Raw genomic sequence first — 17,435 nt, forward strand, 5'->3', positions numbered from 1 at the left:
TGTGTCTATATGTAATAGAATCTAGGGATGCGCTCGAGTCGAGACATGTCTCGAATCTCGACTCGACTCGACTCGAATTCGAGTCGAGATTCGAGTCGAGACACACTTTGTAAAATTCGAGACGAGTCGAGACAAACGTATTTCTCGACTCGAATTTTCGAGTCGAGACACGAGTCATGTCGAGACGGCTCTTAAAAATCTCGACTCGACTTGAATGTCTCGAAAATCTTTATATAATTTTTAATATTATTTTGAAGAAAGTATTCACTCAGAAACAGCCTTGAAACCAATTCCAGCTTTTATTCCTTCAGAAAGGTACAGAACGCATAAAATTAATAGTTAATCTTTAAAGATCAAGATTTAATTTTCAGCTCAATTCTGTTAATTAGAACTAATAGTTAATGTCGTTGTATTTGGTTGTACTGCAAATATAATGATAATAATAATAATAATTGATTATCTAGTTTGTATAAAACTATTATCCGTAGTCCAAATCTAGTTTGTATAAAACTATTGCGATAAAGTGAACTTCATAAATTCTCTGAATGAGCAGTTGGTAGTCTATAGTAATTTAGCACAGTTATAATTATTGTGTTTTCGTTCCCATGAACGCAATAGGGTTACGTAACTTCTGGATTATTCGCTTGCCCAACTATTCTGAGGCTTTAATATGTTGCAGCATATCACGAGCTACGGATAATATATAATGTAAAATTTGTTGTACATCACATATTATGATACGAGACTATTTTACATAGTATATCTTATCTAATATAAATAAAATAAAGAGTTTGTTTGTGTGTTTGTCTGTCTGTCTGTGTGCGACCTGGGGACCAGACGAGTGGACCGAGAGTTCCCAAAATTTGGTCACGGGTACCTTAGTCCAGGCCCCAGATCAAGACGAAGCGTTTTTTTTAATTTCGAACCAGGGGGGTCTCGGGGGGGACGTTTACTGGGACCGACCTGGGGACCAGACAAGTTGACCGAGAGTTACCAAATTTTGGTCACGGATACCTTGGTCCAGGTCCCAGTCTAAGGCGAAGCGTTTTTGTCAAAATTGGAACCAGGGGGTCTCAGGGGGGCGTTTAGCGAGACATGTAGTAAAAGCAATCCAAATTGATCGACATTAGTGTCAAATCCATAGTTTTCACGGTCGCTGAGATCAATGGTGACACTTCCATCAGCGATGACTTGCAAATTCAGCTACTACTGTATGCGGGCCGGGTGTCAGCGGGTGAGGAATACCGAGACATGTATAAATAGCCCATATTGATTGATATTAGTGTCAAATCCTTAGTTTTCGCGGTCACTGAAATGAATGGTGATACTTCCACAGGTGTTGACTTCCAAATACAGCCCCCATGCGAAGAGTGGGTATATTAAGTTAGTAATACAATAAATGGACTGCTTGGATGCCAAGAACTAGTACAGATAAGTACCATTCACTTCTATGAATAGGTATTTTTTAAAAGGATTTTTGTAAACACTAAGTTATAAAACAATGAACTACATACAGTAGTTATGGTTTTGGTTCCTAACATAAAAGAAATATGGATTGTTCATGAGATATTGAACTTCAACTTTCACTCCTGGAAAATTTCAATTTTGGAGTTAGTCCACTTGGCATCAAAGCAGTTCACTGTAAGATAAATACATTCCGCACATTAGTAACATAGTTGTTCAGGGGCCTTCGATTTCCATCCTCTCAAATGAAAGCTGAACGATTGCTTGATACATACTGACTATATAGGAGAAATAGTGTATTAAGTTTTCGAGCTTTGGTGCGTATCCGTATTTACACTCTGATATAACTTTAAATTCACACTCAAATCGAGCTAATTGTTTAATGCATTTCGAAAGCTTTTGTTTTTATGCAGCTCATTAAGGAAAATCTATTTCATAATCGTAACATTTATGTACTAAGAAACTATGAACGTAAAGTGGACTCGACCTAGCCCCGTGGCCGCTGTGACTCAGTGGCACAGCTCTCACCCTTGGTGTGTGAGGACTCTGATTCTGTGTGTGTGTGTGTGTGAGGCAATAATCCACAAATATTGCCTCAAGTGAGTTTAAAGATTTCTAAACACTAGTGCGAAACCGGGCTCTGCCGTTGCGATCGATTTACAGGTCTTGAGACGAAAGTAAGAAGGGACTTACGCACACAGTAAGTAAAAACAATTAATATGCCTGTAACTTTCCCCCAAATGGGTGTATCTTAAAACTAACCTCACCATTATTTTTCTAATTAAATTCTAGCCCAAAATTATGTATCATATTTCCCTATTCCCATTTTGAAAACTTGACCTTAATTCAAAATCGCGGATTTCAAGATGGCTGCCATCAAGGTCATATCTACCATACGACTTCCCCCCAGGACTTATATGTATCCACATGGTTTTTCTTCACTTTTCTTCATTAACGCTCCGTTTACAAAGGGTAGTAAGGGACTTCTGTAGTAATCTCTAATAACCACATCACAACTCTTAAAAGTTATTTAAAAAAATAGAAAACATGCACCATGGCAAAAATTTGTCATCACAAGTAATGATGCATACATGCCTTCTATCAGCAAAAAAAGTTTCATTGAAATTGGAGCCGGACATTTGAGTGATGTCCCTTGTGGGATGTGATTGAACGGGACGTCAGAACACATCGTCCCGAATTTACGGGAATTAGGTAACCTGAGTGAGCACATGTGGTGCCAGCTCTCTCCAGCGACCTATGAAGGATCATTGCGTGTATGCCAAAACGTGTCGCCGTTTTTATCCATGCCAAAAGTCGACATACTGACAATTAGGTAGGTAGTCATGATGGTCTGGCTGATGTGTGCGTATATTTTAACTCGTACATTTTGTCTCGACTCGAATTTCGAGACGTCTCGACTCGAATTCGAGTCGAGTCGAGACAGAGACTGTCGAGTCGAGACAGAAACATATTTTCGAGTCGAGAAACGAGTCGAGACAGGCTTAAATCTCGACTCGACTCGACTCGAATGCATCCCTAATAGAATCCATGCCAGGGGCTGTGTTACGTCTGTGAGCTACAACTGAATTGATGTCAGATATAGAGATTGGTGGAGTAAGAGCATTGTTGTCCGGCAGAGTGTGATTAACATTAGGCTGGAGATGAGGAGAATCCAGATTGAGTTTGTCGACTGAATGAGAACGATGGGGATATTCAGGTGCAAGAGATGTAAAGATGTCCTGGAGATACCTTGCAAACATATTTGCCTTATCTGTATCGGTATGCAGCGGAGTATTGTTGTCGATAAGAGGATATGTTGTGTGAGTATGTTGACCTGTAAGTTGCCGGAATCGTTTCCAATACTGAGTAGGATATGAAAGAGAGCCAGATTATTGCATGTTTTGACCCAGCATCGCAACTTGTAAGCTTTAAGATAGTTGTGCACCGTTCGTTGCGACTGCCTGTAATGATGTAGAGAGTCAAGGTTGCCAGTGGCAGCATAATCTCTATAAAACTTTTGGGACCGTTTGATCAGTGGTAAGTAGTGAAGAGGTAAAGAGAGGCGAAAAGTCGAAACTGTTGACTTAGGGATGTATTTGTCTGTGGCGTTATGCATATTATTGACTAGAGAATCCAGAGTTTCAGAAAGTTCTGATTCTGCAATTGGTGAAGGTAAATGATGAAGATGATCCTGAAGATACGATCTGTAGGCAGTCCAATTTGCTTTATCGTAACGATAGATAGTAAGGCGAGGAGAAGGATGAGAAGTGGTAGTTACATGGGTCTGAATGTCTAGTTTGATTGGAGCATGATCGCTACCAATAAGATCAAGAACGTTAACACAGCTACGATGTGATATGTTGCTCGAAACAATAACTAGAGTAATCTGACTCGTGGGACGAGTCGGTTTTGTAAGTGACAGAGTCACTCCAGTAGTATGGCTGGTGATGTAGTTGAGGAAACGGTCCCGTTGCGTATGTGTCCGGCTATGTAAATTCACATTTGCCATAATTATGTAAGTGCGGAAGGTATTGGAGATATACTGAAAGAAACTGAACGGAATATCGTGCCCAGGACGGATGTATATGGTTGCTACAGTCACATACAATTCCTGGTAGTATAATGATGCGATAAGGTATTCAGGAAGATTGTGCAGAGCCGGAGAATGACTCCGAAATGGGATAGAAGGTAAAAACCCAATCGCTACTCCCCCGTTGGCTCGCATAGCAGGTAAAGTGCTATATTGACGTAACAATTGGAAGCGAGGTATGCGGCATGACAGTCGGGATGTGAGATGTGTCTCATTAAGGATAAAGGCATGGATTTGTTCTTCGAGTAAAAGTGCTTCGAAGAGCGGCTTATGCTGTGGTAAAGAACCGATGTTTAAGAACAAGAAAGAGAACGCCATAATGCAGTGAATAATAATATGGATGGCTAGAGGATAGCTCTTAAACCTCGGTTTCGAGTGCATTTGAGTGATAATAGACATTATTGCCGGAATATGTTGGGCAGATATTGGCGTGGAAAATTGCCTTAGCCGCGGTTTGAATTTGTTGGGCGATGTGATCTCGAAGGAATGGATGGATATTTTGTAGCGAGAAAGTAAGAAAGGTGAGAAGCTGATGGACAGTTACAGGTTGTTGTAAGACTGGATTGGCGGGTGGATGGATTTGTTCCGGTATGCGTAATGGTGCCACAGTTTCTGGTTTTGTTGGTTCGGGAGCTGGTTTGGATCGGCATTTGTAACTGTATGTCGGATGAGAATGATCCTGACACGTGGAGCAGGTTGGAGGTGATTGTAAATTTGAACAGTTTCTTGTAAGATGTGGGCCGGAACAATAACCACATTTGAACGGATTTTTAGATTGGGAAGTAGAGTGCTGATCATAGACCTGACACCGTTCACAGCGAATGGGTAAAGGAGCGGAGGTGCGTGATGGTTCAACACGATGGCGTTGTTTATAGATATAGGCGCTATGGGTGAGTAACTCATCGATAGTCTGTTGAGAGCTTGTGAGAACTCGCACATGTAGGTCAACCCATGATCGTTTTTTATTCGGATACATTTGATGATATTGTTCCCTTCCAGTTTAAGTTCTTCAAAGACCTCCTCGTCACTATAGCTCGGATCCACCCTGCGTATAACAACAGACAATGTTGGTGATTTCCTCGGTGGTGGTGGCTGTTTCGGGCGTTGATCGCTAAGCTTTGTCATGGTTGATTTGGAACCAAAAATCTCAAAGCTGCACTTGTTCCGTGTCGTACGGAGAAACTCCGGGTCAGGCGTCTTAATAATCATGCCATTCCTAGTCTTGACTATTTGAGTGATGTTCGCCCGCGGCATGTATTTTGTGATCTGTACTAATAGTAGCTTTGGATTTGAAAATTTAGGATCGAAGTTCTGAAGCAAGAAAGAATGAATGGTTGGTCGACTAGGAGGAGGCAGGTTTGGAAACTGGCGATCATCCTGAATGTGAATGATCATGGATGCCTCAGAGCTGGCATCGCTTAGCTTATGCTGACGTTTAGCGGGTGGCAGTTTTGTGGATGCAACAGGAGAACGTTGACGAGCTGATGAACCCTGACTGCTAGAAATCCTTTCCAGAGAATGGCAACGTCGCGTCGTCTAATCGGTTTCACGGAGGAGCAAGAAGGTTCCGGTGCAATAGGCGGTAAGCCAGAATGCTGCACGGTGACAGGTTGGGACGCCATAAGTCCCGTTCAAGGTGGTGATGCAATATATCGAGATGAAAAGATGAAAATGAATGAATGAATGAATGATGAAGCTAAGCTTCCAAAAATATGTACACTAATGTGTACGGTAACGCAGCCTCCACTCGGGTGAAACCCTGAATCTCTCCCACTCTCTCGCCCGTTGCTGAGACTTGGCGTCCTTGCGTCCACAAATACGTAATAATCACAGCCTTGACTTGACACTGAAAACAATGCCTCGAATGGGAAACCAGCGAAGCATGATGAAGAGATCGATCGAAGTAAGAATTACATGTTTCAGACTGACTCTAATGTTATGCAGGAGCGCATTTGTCGCTAGCTTAATTTTTTTGTAAAGTATATTTTTATTCACGTAAATTCATTGAGCGGATTTTTAAAATTAGGCAACATTAAAAAAAGAAAAAAAGAGAAAGATACAAAATATTTGTAAATTGAAAAACTGGCTTTCTGGAAAACAACTAAATCAATGAATAATTTTCTTATGAAAGATATTCAAAAGCCAATAACGTAGCCAAGAAAGGGCAGGAACGAAGATTAAGAGATCAAATAATATTACAAAAATCAACGTTAACAGTAGGGTTAGAACATTAAAATAATGAAATTGCAACTATGTACACTCATGTCCAAAATGATTGTCGCATATCTATAACTGTCTTCTTGTAAGAATATAATTTGATAATGACTTTGCTGGATACTTTTAATACTGACACTATGCGTATAATCGGGAAATGTATATTTGTGGTAAATTTCATAAGAAAAGAATTATAAATACGAAAATTAGAATAAGTAATAAAAAATGTTGCTGAATAGACAAGAAAGTTTTATTTTCGTTTTATTGATCTTATTTACTGCTCTTTTGACATGGAATTTGCCACATACATGTCTTTGCTGATTATACACGTGCTAACATTATAAGAAATACTGGGTGAATTCATTACTAAATTATATTCATACAACAACATATTTATAGACATGCGACATTAATTTTGGACATGAGTACACAGTATTCATTACTAATCGAATGTGATTTCAGCATGAGACGAGGGAATTTTTTCCCAATTAATATTTAAAAAAAAAAAATCACCCACTAAAACTTGCTGGGGGTGAATGAATTGAAATAATTGCAGAATATTGCAAAATTATTACAATAATTCGTATGTAATCAATTCATGTGTAATTACCAGTGGTGAATCTAGGCCAGGGCCGTGGGGGCCTAGGCCCCCAGTTTTTCCACTGACAAAATAATTTAAACTATAATTTATATATTTTTGAAAGTTTATATATACCTATCAGTCTGGGTACCGGCTGTCCCCCTCAGTTTTTACCTTCTAGATCCGCCACTGGTAATTACTGGGTAAAATAGTGGTTGTTAATTCCTAATACAGTGAAAGCTCTCTTAATGGGCATCTCTCAATAGTGGACACCTTCATAAGAGGACATACTTTCTTATTCTTCCATGCCATAAATATGTGTACTGTGGTGTTATGAGAGAGAACCCTTCCTTTTAGGGACACCTCTCATTTACGGACAAATAACCGATGTCCGTTTAGAGAGGTTTCACTGTCTTACTTAATTTATTAATAATAATCAGCGGCGCAGATCTATCTTCAACATTAGTGGGGGGGGGGGGGCGGTAAGACCACTCCCATATTTTATATATATATATATATATATATATATATATATATATATATATATATATATATATATATATATAAAAGAGAACGTACAAAATCCTTTGTCCGCTCATCACGCTAATACGGCTGAACCAATTTCTTTCATTTTTGGGGGGTTATTAGGATTTGGACCCTAGATGGTTTTTATCATATCACTTTAATTTTTAATTACCAGTGTCTTGAGATAATTGACCATTCAAGTGTCCATAACGTACAAATCCTTTGTTATTAGTTCATCATAGGTAAAAATAAACGTATTTATATGCAACCCGCATGACCGTGTCACTCGGCGGGTTAACATAAATGACAGGCGATATACAGCGGAAAATAGCTTGAATCTTCTGTTTAAAATTTTTTAATTGATTTGCTTATTTTTACAGACACTTTTACAATATGCCAGCACCGGGATGACCGCAGCGAAGCGGGGCGGGTTAACATAAATGACAGGCGATATACAGCGGAAAATAGCTTGAATCTTCTGTTTAAAATTTTTTAATTGATTTGCTTATTTTTACAGACACTTTTACAATATGCCAGCACCGGGATGACCGCAGCGAAGCGGGGCGGGTTAACATAAATGACAGGCGATATAATGTTAAGATTTACTGCAATCTTCTATGGTTTTTATCATATCACTTGAAAGCGAAAAAGTAAAAATTATCTAAGTAACAAAGTTTATTGCGTTCCGGGGTGACCGCAGCGAAGCGGGGTGAACGCTGCTAGTATATATATATATATATATATATATATATATATATATATATATATATATATATATATATATATATATATATACAGAATGTTAATGAACTATACCTACAAACTGTAAGAGGTGATTCCTCACATCAAAATAAGAGAAAAAGTTCGTATGGACCTATGGTGAAAACTGCATAGTTTCAGGGCTATGGCAGTCCAAATTCGCGAAAAAAAAAACACACATTTCAAGAGGACTTATTTCTTATTCCAGAAACTGTGGATGCTGGTCCTTATTAGCGTAAAGGAAGTCACGCATACGTAATCCAAAAATGCATATTTTATCAATTTTCAGTGGGGGTACAGAGTACGAGGGGGTGCTGATAAGTTCTTAGCTTTACTAAGAAAAATAAGACAAAATTAAATCTTTTTGATGGATTTATTCAACATACTCTTCCTTCAATTCGATGCATTTTTTGCTTCGGGCCTGCAATTTATTTAGGCCCTCTAAATAAAACTCTTTTGGTTGGGTGTCAAACCATGAGTTTACTGCTGTAATTGCTTCAGAAATGGTGGTGAATTTTTGCCCTTCAAGTGTTTCTTTAAATTTGGGAATAGGTGATAGTCTGATGGGGCCAGGTCAGGTAAATATGGTGGGTGGTGCAAGTTTTCAAACCCTAAGCTAGCCAATTTTTGCATCGCAAATTGCTCTTGTGAGGAGATGCGTTGTCTTGAAGGTAGACAACTTTTCGGGACAGCTTTACACGGCGTTTTTGCTTCAGCTCTGAGTGAAGCCTTTCCAGCAATGATGCATAGTAAGCTCCGGTTATGGTGTTACCTTGTTCTAGAGAATCAACAAAGATTACCCCATCCTTATCCCAAAAAACACTGACAAGAACCTTTGAACTTGATTTTTGCACACGAAACTTTTTTGGCCTCGGTGAACCACTGTGACGTCACTCTTTGTCTCTGGATCATATAAATAGATCCATCTTTCATCCTCCGTGACCAAATGTTCCACAAAATTAGTCCCTTCCCTCTCAAAACGGCTCAAAACCACTTTGGAAGCAAGCACTCTTGCACGCTTTTGATCGGCTTGCAAACATTTCGGCACCCATTTGGAAGAAAGTTTGTTTATGTGCAAATGATCGCGAATAATGACACCAACGCGTTGACGAGATATACCTAGGTCCTCTGCTATACTTTTAGCAGAAATTCGTTTGTCTGTGAGAATCATTTCCTGAACCTGTTCAATGGTTTCTGGCACAATCACTATGGATGGTCTCCCAGGGCGAGGGTCATCTTCAGTGCCAAAATGGCCTGTCTTAAATCTCACAATCCAGTTCTCCACTGTGGCATAACAAGGTGCATGGACCCCCAATGTTTGTTGCATCTCACCATGGATCGTCTTTGCAAATTTTCCCTGGAGGAAGAGGAACTTCATCACCGCTCGACTCTCAACATCGTTGAACTTGTTGGGCTGCCCTGCCATCTCAAGCACTCACCTAAAATAATAATAATAATAATAATAATAATAATAATAATAATAATAATAATAATAATAATAATAATAATAATAATAATAATAATAATAATAATAATAATAATAATAACTTTCCTTAGTACCAATGTTTTAATATTTCGTCACAAACATATAGACACATGTAGCTTTCAAATAAAAACGAACATTATAAATATCGGAAGGAGAAAGGGGGCAAAGCTAAGGACTTCCCAGCATCCCTTCGTATTCCATACAGGGTGAAATTTCCAAACATGCCATCAACCGAATTTTGAGATATGTTCTGACTGTATGATTTGTCCAAAGTAGGCAAACGATAAGCCTTGATAGCAGTGAACACAGAATCTTTTAGCGCGATGTCGAAAGTGTTAAGGATCGTCAGCAATACAGTTTCTCGTACTGCATGGTGCAATATTTTCTTTCCTGCTTATAAATGAAAAAAAAAAAAAAAAAAATGTGAAATATACCGTGACGAAATACATCACATCACACATTATTACGAACACAGAAAGACATGAAGCTGCCGGTTCCCAACACTTCAGACTTTCCTTCGAAGCATTGGATGTCCAGTGTTGTCACGTCTTTCCTTTTGCCTACGTTGGACCCTCCTTCAAATCAGAGTGTATCTGAAAACTCTATTTAGAGCATATCTGAGTCACATTGTAGGTAGAGCCACCCTGTACACTTATTGAAAATTGATGACATATGCACTTTTGGATTGTGTATGTGTGGCTCTCTTCACGATAATAAGTAATGCCATCCGGAGTTTCTGGAATTCGAAATAGGTCCTGTTGAAATTTGTTTTTTTCGCGATTTTGGACAGCCCTAGCCCTGAAACTATGCACTTTTCACCATAAGTCCATATGAACTTTTTCTCTTATTTTGATGTGAGGAATCACCTCTTACAGTTTGTCGGTATAGTTCATTAACACCCTGTATATATGTATATATTTGCGATGTCCAAAATATTTATGAAGTTGAAAAACAATGTTGTTAAAGATCAGAGGAGCAGAGTTGTCTTCAACGTTCGGAGGCGGGCAGATTTGAGGCTTATTCTGGGAGACATCAATTTCATCTCACGTTTCTTTGTGACAATCAGACAAAAATCATCAAATTTCTCCCCAGAAACACATTTCAAATCCGATTATTGGGGAAGACAGTTCCTCTCAGTTCCAAGATTGGAGGGAACATGTCTCCCTCATCCCCCCGGGATTTGCGGCAGTGATAATAGTAAATGCTCAAATGTGTGAACTTTGTTTATTGAACCTACACTGCAAAGAGTTGGTATTATTATTATTATTATTATTATTATTATTATTATTATTATTATTATTAGTAGTAGTAGTAGTAGTAGTAGTAGTAGTAGTAGTAGTAGTAGTAGTAGTAGTATTGCAATAGTTGCGTAACAAAATATACTTTTTTCTTTGAGTTTGTTTAAAAATGTATATCACTATTCTGAGAGCACCCCCGTTTTATTTTGAACACCCCCCAAGTAAAAATTTCTGGCGTACTTACTGGTGGGCCTTATGCAGAGTCGTTCTGACACGTGATTAGTGTCATACTAAAGAGTTTGACTAACATATTTTTCCAGCACTAGTCAGACTTCTAGTATGACGCTAATCATACTTCAAAACGACTCTGCATAAGGCCCATCAGTAAGTACGCCACTCTGGTGGTCACCCAAACAAGGGCGCCGATCCTGTGGGGCCAAGGGGGCCCGGACCCCCAAAGATCATGTGATCCCCTTATTATATTTAAGAATATATAATATTTGGGACAATTTGAATGTAATTTGTCTTAAAATCCTCATATATGCCTCTGTATCTGAATGCCTGCCCCCCAAATTTAGAGAGAAATCGGCGCCCTTGCACCCAAATATACTTTTTTTGAGTACCCGCCTATTGTTTCCAATCCGATGCAGCTGATAGTGGATAGTTTTACTAGAACGATGTTTTATTTATTTGTTTATGTATAACTAGCAAATTGTATAGGGCAAAAATCATGTACTAGTACCTTGGGCACTCTAGTCCCTTCCTGACTGTGGGACTGCTTTGAATTCTGGAAGATCTCAAATATCATAGGCCTAATTAATATTTTTCTAGGAGCCCAAATATTAGTATTTACTCTTGTCCCCAGGAAAAATTTCAAATTATGTCGCAGACGACGAGCAAGATAGCAAAATATACTCACAATTGCGAAAAGTGGCATTCGAGAAACAGCAGTAACTTTTGTCATTTACATTTCGTCGGTCAGTAATGGTTCAGGCTTCAGTCCTCCGCTGACTAAAAGCAAAGAGTTTGTTATTTTCACTACTAGATGGCCTCAGTGAGGAATTAAAAAAAATGTTGCAATCGCGATGTGATGGTCTTCTGTTATTTATACCAGACGTTCGATAGATGTCAGGACCGTGACGAAGTTAAAAAATCTTTCTACAAGCGTTTGCGTTTGTGTAGTATTTCTGTTGTTGTTGTGTATATGGAATGGTTGAATGAAGTTGTAAATTTGAAGAATTTTCCAGGGATATTCACAACATATTTTTCCTCATGTGGAAGGATTTTGAAAGCCTAAAAGGAAAGAAAATGAACAGCATGTCATCACAAAACAATGCTGAAGGCTTCAATATAGCAGGTAAAGCATTTGTTTTTAATTGCAAAGTAGAATTATGGTAACAGAAAGGTCCATTTCTATTTTCTTATTTTAAAATGTGCGACTTAATTGTTATCATGAGTTTACTTGTTAATACCTTCGTAAATATTATGTCAACTGAGATGTCATTAGCAAGGTAAATGAATAATCGTTGATACTCGTAATCCAATATAATCGTGCGACAAATTGGATTTTAACTGCCTGTTATGAGTAATTTTTCTGAAATTATGAATATGATTTCGTTTTTCTGTGATGATACATAAATGCAGTGAAGCCTAATTTGGTAATGCCGTAGAATAAATCGTGTTGTATGGTAATGCTGATTAAAATTAAGTGTAATAGGGTAAACGACGACGATAACAGTATTTCTGTCAAATTTGCTTGATAACGCTGATATTAGCAGTATTGATGAAATTTAATTTGGCTGTGTACAATGTTAATTTTTTTACTTTTTATCAATGAATTACAACCTAACAGTGGTGTGTTAGGTAGGGTAGAGTAAAGAGTAGGTTAGGTTCTTTGTGCAACACTTAATGCACTAATTCATGTAAAGTTAGTGTGATATAATTATTATAATCTTGAAACATAAGCTATAAATGGAATATTAGTTTAACGAAGATTTTGAGGACATGATAATTCAGGGATAGTGCTAATTTCTTGCACCAGAGAAGGTGTGTTTAATTCCATACCAGTCCATATAAACTTATAGAGAACCACTATATGAGCCATTTTTTTTTCTTCAATTTCATTTACAATCTTATTCGGATAGATTCTGCTTTTGGAGTCCCAGGCTTTTTTTTTTTTTTTTTTGGCCTATGTTTACCAGAAGGGGTCCAGCTCTTTTCTCTAAAAAGAAAAAAAAAAGTTACAATTTTGGTAATTTCTGTTCACATTCGGTTAGTTTAGGGTAGGGTTGGTTAGTTTGTTAGGTTAGGCTAGTTTATGTTATATTAATGTAGGAGTCCCGCATAATTTTCCAAGAAATCATAGAATTTCGCTTATTTCTACTAATATTACGTTAGTTTAGGTTAGCTTACGTTAGTTTGTTAGGTTAGATTTGGTTATGTTATGTCTAAGTAGTTGCATCGCTCATTTCTCCTGTAAATTTTGTTTTTTACGTGCTTCTGGACCCCTTGTACTAAACATATCCCCTTTTTTTTTCTAAATATACTTTTTTTCCCCAAATATAGCCTAATTTTGGTTAGTTTGTTTCAGTTAGGTTAGGCGCTTCACAAGAAGTTTGTACTACCTTCACGGCTTGTCTTTTTTCTTTTTTTTTAACCTAGTTTCTCCCCCCGCAACATTTCTTGTTTCTCCATTACACACACTGAATTTAATTTCTATTGTATACACTTTATAGATTAATTACCCTTCCGTAACAACTCGTTTCTCTTGTAAACATTCTGTTTTTCTCCTAGTTTTGGCTCCCCGAATACAGAATTAACGTTCTTATTCTATCAGTCTGTCCATAATCATTTAGCTACAGGGATCATGAAAGCTAATGTCTAATTTCATTTAAAGGTGTAGATTAAATTTAAAGAATTTTTAAAATTAGGGCCGAGGTTGAGTATTCAGGTTCGAAAGAGCTATTTATACGGACTAATTGGGTTGGTGGCTTCGAACTAAGGAAATTTACGGAGAATTAGACGAAATGTCAGCATGAGACTAACTTAAGAATCAGGGTTGGCAAAAACCATGGTTTTTATTGAAAAAACCAAAAAACCAGATTTTTTTGGTTTAAATAATTTGCTCCATGTATTTACACCACATATGGACAGAAATAGGTTTGTTTCGCCTTGGTGTTATTACACAACAATCGGGTTACGCTTGAAGGGGTAACATAAGCTTAAAGCGAAATCCAAACCGCTTCTCGGCTTACATCTGAGAGAGATTGTCCTCTATTTGAACTCGGAACCAGGATTAACTGGCGATAGGTCTGCCGACTCACTCACAAAGGACTCCTGATAAAAATACATCGTACTGATCTTATCCTACTTGTTAATATAATTGTCAAAAGCCATTTCAGTAGGACACAAGTAAACTGTTGCACAAGTGAAACCATTATACAGAATTACATATGGACGATTTCAAAATACTGCAGAGTACAGAAGAACTAATTTAGTCCAAGTTAGTTTACAACAGCTTAATTTGCATATTAGTAAGGAAAATGAATAAAGATGCGAATTATTTGTATTCACTTTGGTTCTTACCCATTTATACATATATAGATACCAAAGATACTTCTGATTTCAATAAATGCCTCTGGTGGGATTTTGTATGACCCTCTCCCCCCCAAAAAACGTACGGCACTTCGTTGTATTTTACCAACAGTAAACATTATTGAAACGAAACAATGTTTAGAATTTTTCTTTGATTGCAATTGCATAACAATAATAACAAACTATAAAAAAAAAATCACAAAAGAAACATTCATAAAGTTATAAAAAGAACATAAGTTGCTTTTGTAGTATAATCTCTTTGAGTACTGAATGGGGAATTTAGATCTGAATATAATACGAATAATATACAGGAGTGAAACGTGATATCCCATAAATGTGTGTTCATCAAGATTTTCGGAACATTTTTCGTTTTTTGTTTTACACTTTTTTTTTTTTTTTTTTTTTTTTTTTTACCAGCTTGTTTAAACCAGCCAACCCTGGTAAGAATATAGGCAGAGCTTAAGATATCTTGCATGCAAGTACTAAGCAGCTAAAACATCGACTAGCCAGACCATTTTGCGGTCAGTGTTTACACAGTCTCTGCTCGCCAAAAGTAGAAAAGTACTCGCCACTGGCGAGCAGGCAAGTGAATTTTTCAAGCCCTGAATATAGGTAATAAACGCCGTCAATCTAAGGTAAGTAATTATTGAGAAAAAGTGAGTTAAATTTGTGAAGCATCAATTTGCGTGTGATACGAGATTAGGTAAACAGCCGATAGAGTGTAATGTCAGTGTTGAAACCCACTGCCTTAATAACTATCGTAGGATGTGTATGCTGCAATAATGGGGGAAAAAAAATGAAATTACAGCGGAAACCTAAGTTGCATCTTAACCGAATGAGGTTAAGATTTACTTAATGAACACATCATGATGTGGAGCTCCTTCGTGGCTAAGCGGTTAGCGTACGTGCCTTTGGCGTGGGAGACCCGGGTTCGATTCCCGGCGGGAGCTCATGTGGTTCGGATTTCACGTTAATCAGCAGGTCCGCGTCTCAGATAGCTGAACGGGACATTAAGCTCAAATTCAGCTCCACTCGACACCATAATGTGGCTAAAGTGGGACGATATTTTGATGTCGAAAAGCCTCTTTTGGTTATTCCTTAAAGAACCAAGAAATCCCCCTCTACACACACTCACGCAAGGCATACATATTCCTGCGATCCTAGTTTATTAGTATACCCACCATCACTGTTACGCCTGTTCTCTACAGACATCGCGCTCCTGCCTTGACTCTGTTAGCATTCGTGCTTTTTAGTGGGAGTTGGTTTGTGTTATACACTATAGTTTCTATACTATGCCCACACGCTCTATACTCAGCCCTCCTAAAGTGAATCTGGGTCCATTAATGCAACTCCTCCCTTAAGTATTCTCTACGACAATAAGAGTTATTTGGCAGAGTATGTATTCAAACACGGAGCAAATAAATAAAATACTGTCATTGTTCACGTATTCTTAATAGCAATTTCGGAACTGTATCCTCCATTGCGGTGAGAAGGTAAGGATTCGTTGTTTTCGTTATTTGTCAGTAGTTGGTAATTTGCAACACTTAGGAGTGTAAAGATATTAATACAATATAGATTCGTACCTATATTTGGGAAGGAGCAGGGAAAGCATGAAAATAATAAATATTTGTGATGAACTACGAAAATGAAAGACGAGTAATTCTAAGTAAAGTGTATTAAAAGAGCAACAAATAAATAGCATCACACCGGTGAAAACAGCTTCATGTAGATGTCATCTGGGGCAGCCAGTAAAGCAAGATTAGCCGAAAGAATCACCACAGACGACAGAAATGAAGATTGCATGGTAAAGGAGGAGGGTATGTTGTAGTTTCTCACCATATCTTGCACATAAGATCTCAAGTGTTTCGTACTTCACAAAATATAGCTGAGCGAGTGAAGGGAGTTAGAAGCCCCGCAGGACTCGTTGTTTTCTACCTTTATCACAGTTTAGACAAATAAAACTCGGTTCTGGAGCCATGATACGAGTTGGGGTAGATTCTAAATGCCGTCCAAGGAGAAAAGTGAATATAAACTTACGTAATATCACAGGACAATTACAGTAGGTTATTTATTTATTTCACTGATTATTCCTAAACCACTATGGGAAGATCTGCATTCATCCTCATAATATTACACCCCGATTAGTACATATGGAATCCAGGAATCAGAGCAAGCTGCCTGTAATATTTTTTTTGCATTTTGCAAAAGATTTATCTATTGCCTTACGAACGTAATGGTATTTTTGCACGTTCATGCCTAAAAGATTTAGTAACGTGAAGATTCTACCATTTCTTTGATTATACACCGTGTCAATAAAAATACTTTCACATTTTAGAGTGGTATTTACATGCAATCGGTCACCTTTGAATGAAACACTCAAATATTTTCACTATACCTGTAAACATTGAATGTGGACCCCACAAGTGCCGATGCAGACGTCAAGACGATGTTCCCATTCACGCCACATGCGCTTCAACATATCTGATGAAATGGATTTGATGACATATGTAGTCACGATTGGCAAAATCACGGTACCTCTTTAAAATTGACGTGATGTAGGAGTCTGATGTTGGAGCCTGTACCAGACTCTGCGTGCAGTGTTCTTATAAAACACACCAACTTCGTTTTTATGGGGTCTTCGGAACTCCTGAAACTTACCTATTAAAATGAGTACCAATTAAAAGCGACCGAGCTCTAACCTATAACCTTGGCTTTCAAACCTTTGATTTACGGTTATTTGTGATTTCACGTTTATAACAATGACAAATATTTTTAAAAGAATGTACTTTAAATAAATTAGTTAAAGAAATATTTTTCACAAAGTTTATCCTTTTAAATTATTGTTCAAAGGCCTTTGTCTTTAATAAGCCTTCTCCGAAATAAATGCAAATGAATTGTGCTGCCATCTTTGGAGCTCTTTTAAACGACATTTATATGTTTCTGTCCAATCCTTTCGACAATGAGATCTCGGAAACTACAGGCTCT

The 17,435-nt window shown here is 37.8% G+C and overlaps 1 protein-coding gene across 2 annotated transcripts in view; it reads left to right on the forward strand.

Moving 5' to 3' along the window:
• The first annotated feature begins 11,961 nt into the window (after positions 1-11,961).
• The window catches only part of step (cytohesin steppke), a 152,277-nt gene continuing 146,803 nt past the window's right edge, over positions 11,962-17,435 (forward strand). Inside the window, exon 1 of one of the 2 annotated variants that reach the window (XM_081732226.1) lies at positions 11,962-12,213. In XM_081732226.1, the coding sequence (XP_081588352.1) occupies positions 12,129-12,213 (85 nt within the window). In that variant the 5' untranslated portion in view covers positions 11,962-12,128. Of the gene's footprint in view, positions 12,214-15,061; positions 15,086-17,435 lie in introns of those variants that run through there. The other variant, XM_081732228.1, reaches the window with a different exon arrangement.

The sequence above is a fragment of the Thermobia domestica genome, chromosome 11 (assembly GCF_964235325.1).
Source record: "Thermobia domestica chromosome 11, izTheDome1.hap1.1, whole genome shotgun sequence".
Taxonomy (NCBI): Eukaryota; Metazoa; Arthropoda; class Insecta; order Zygentoma; family Lepismatidae; genus Thermobia; species Thermobia domestica.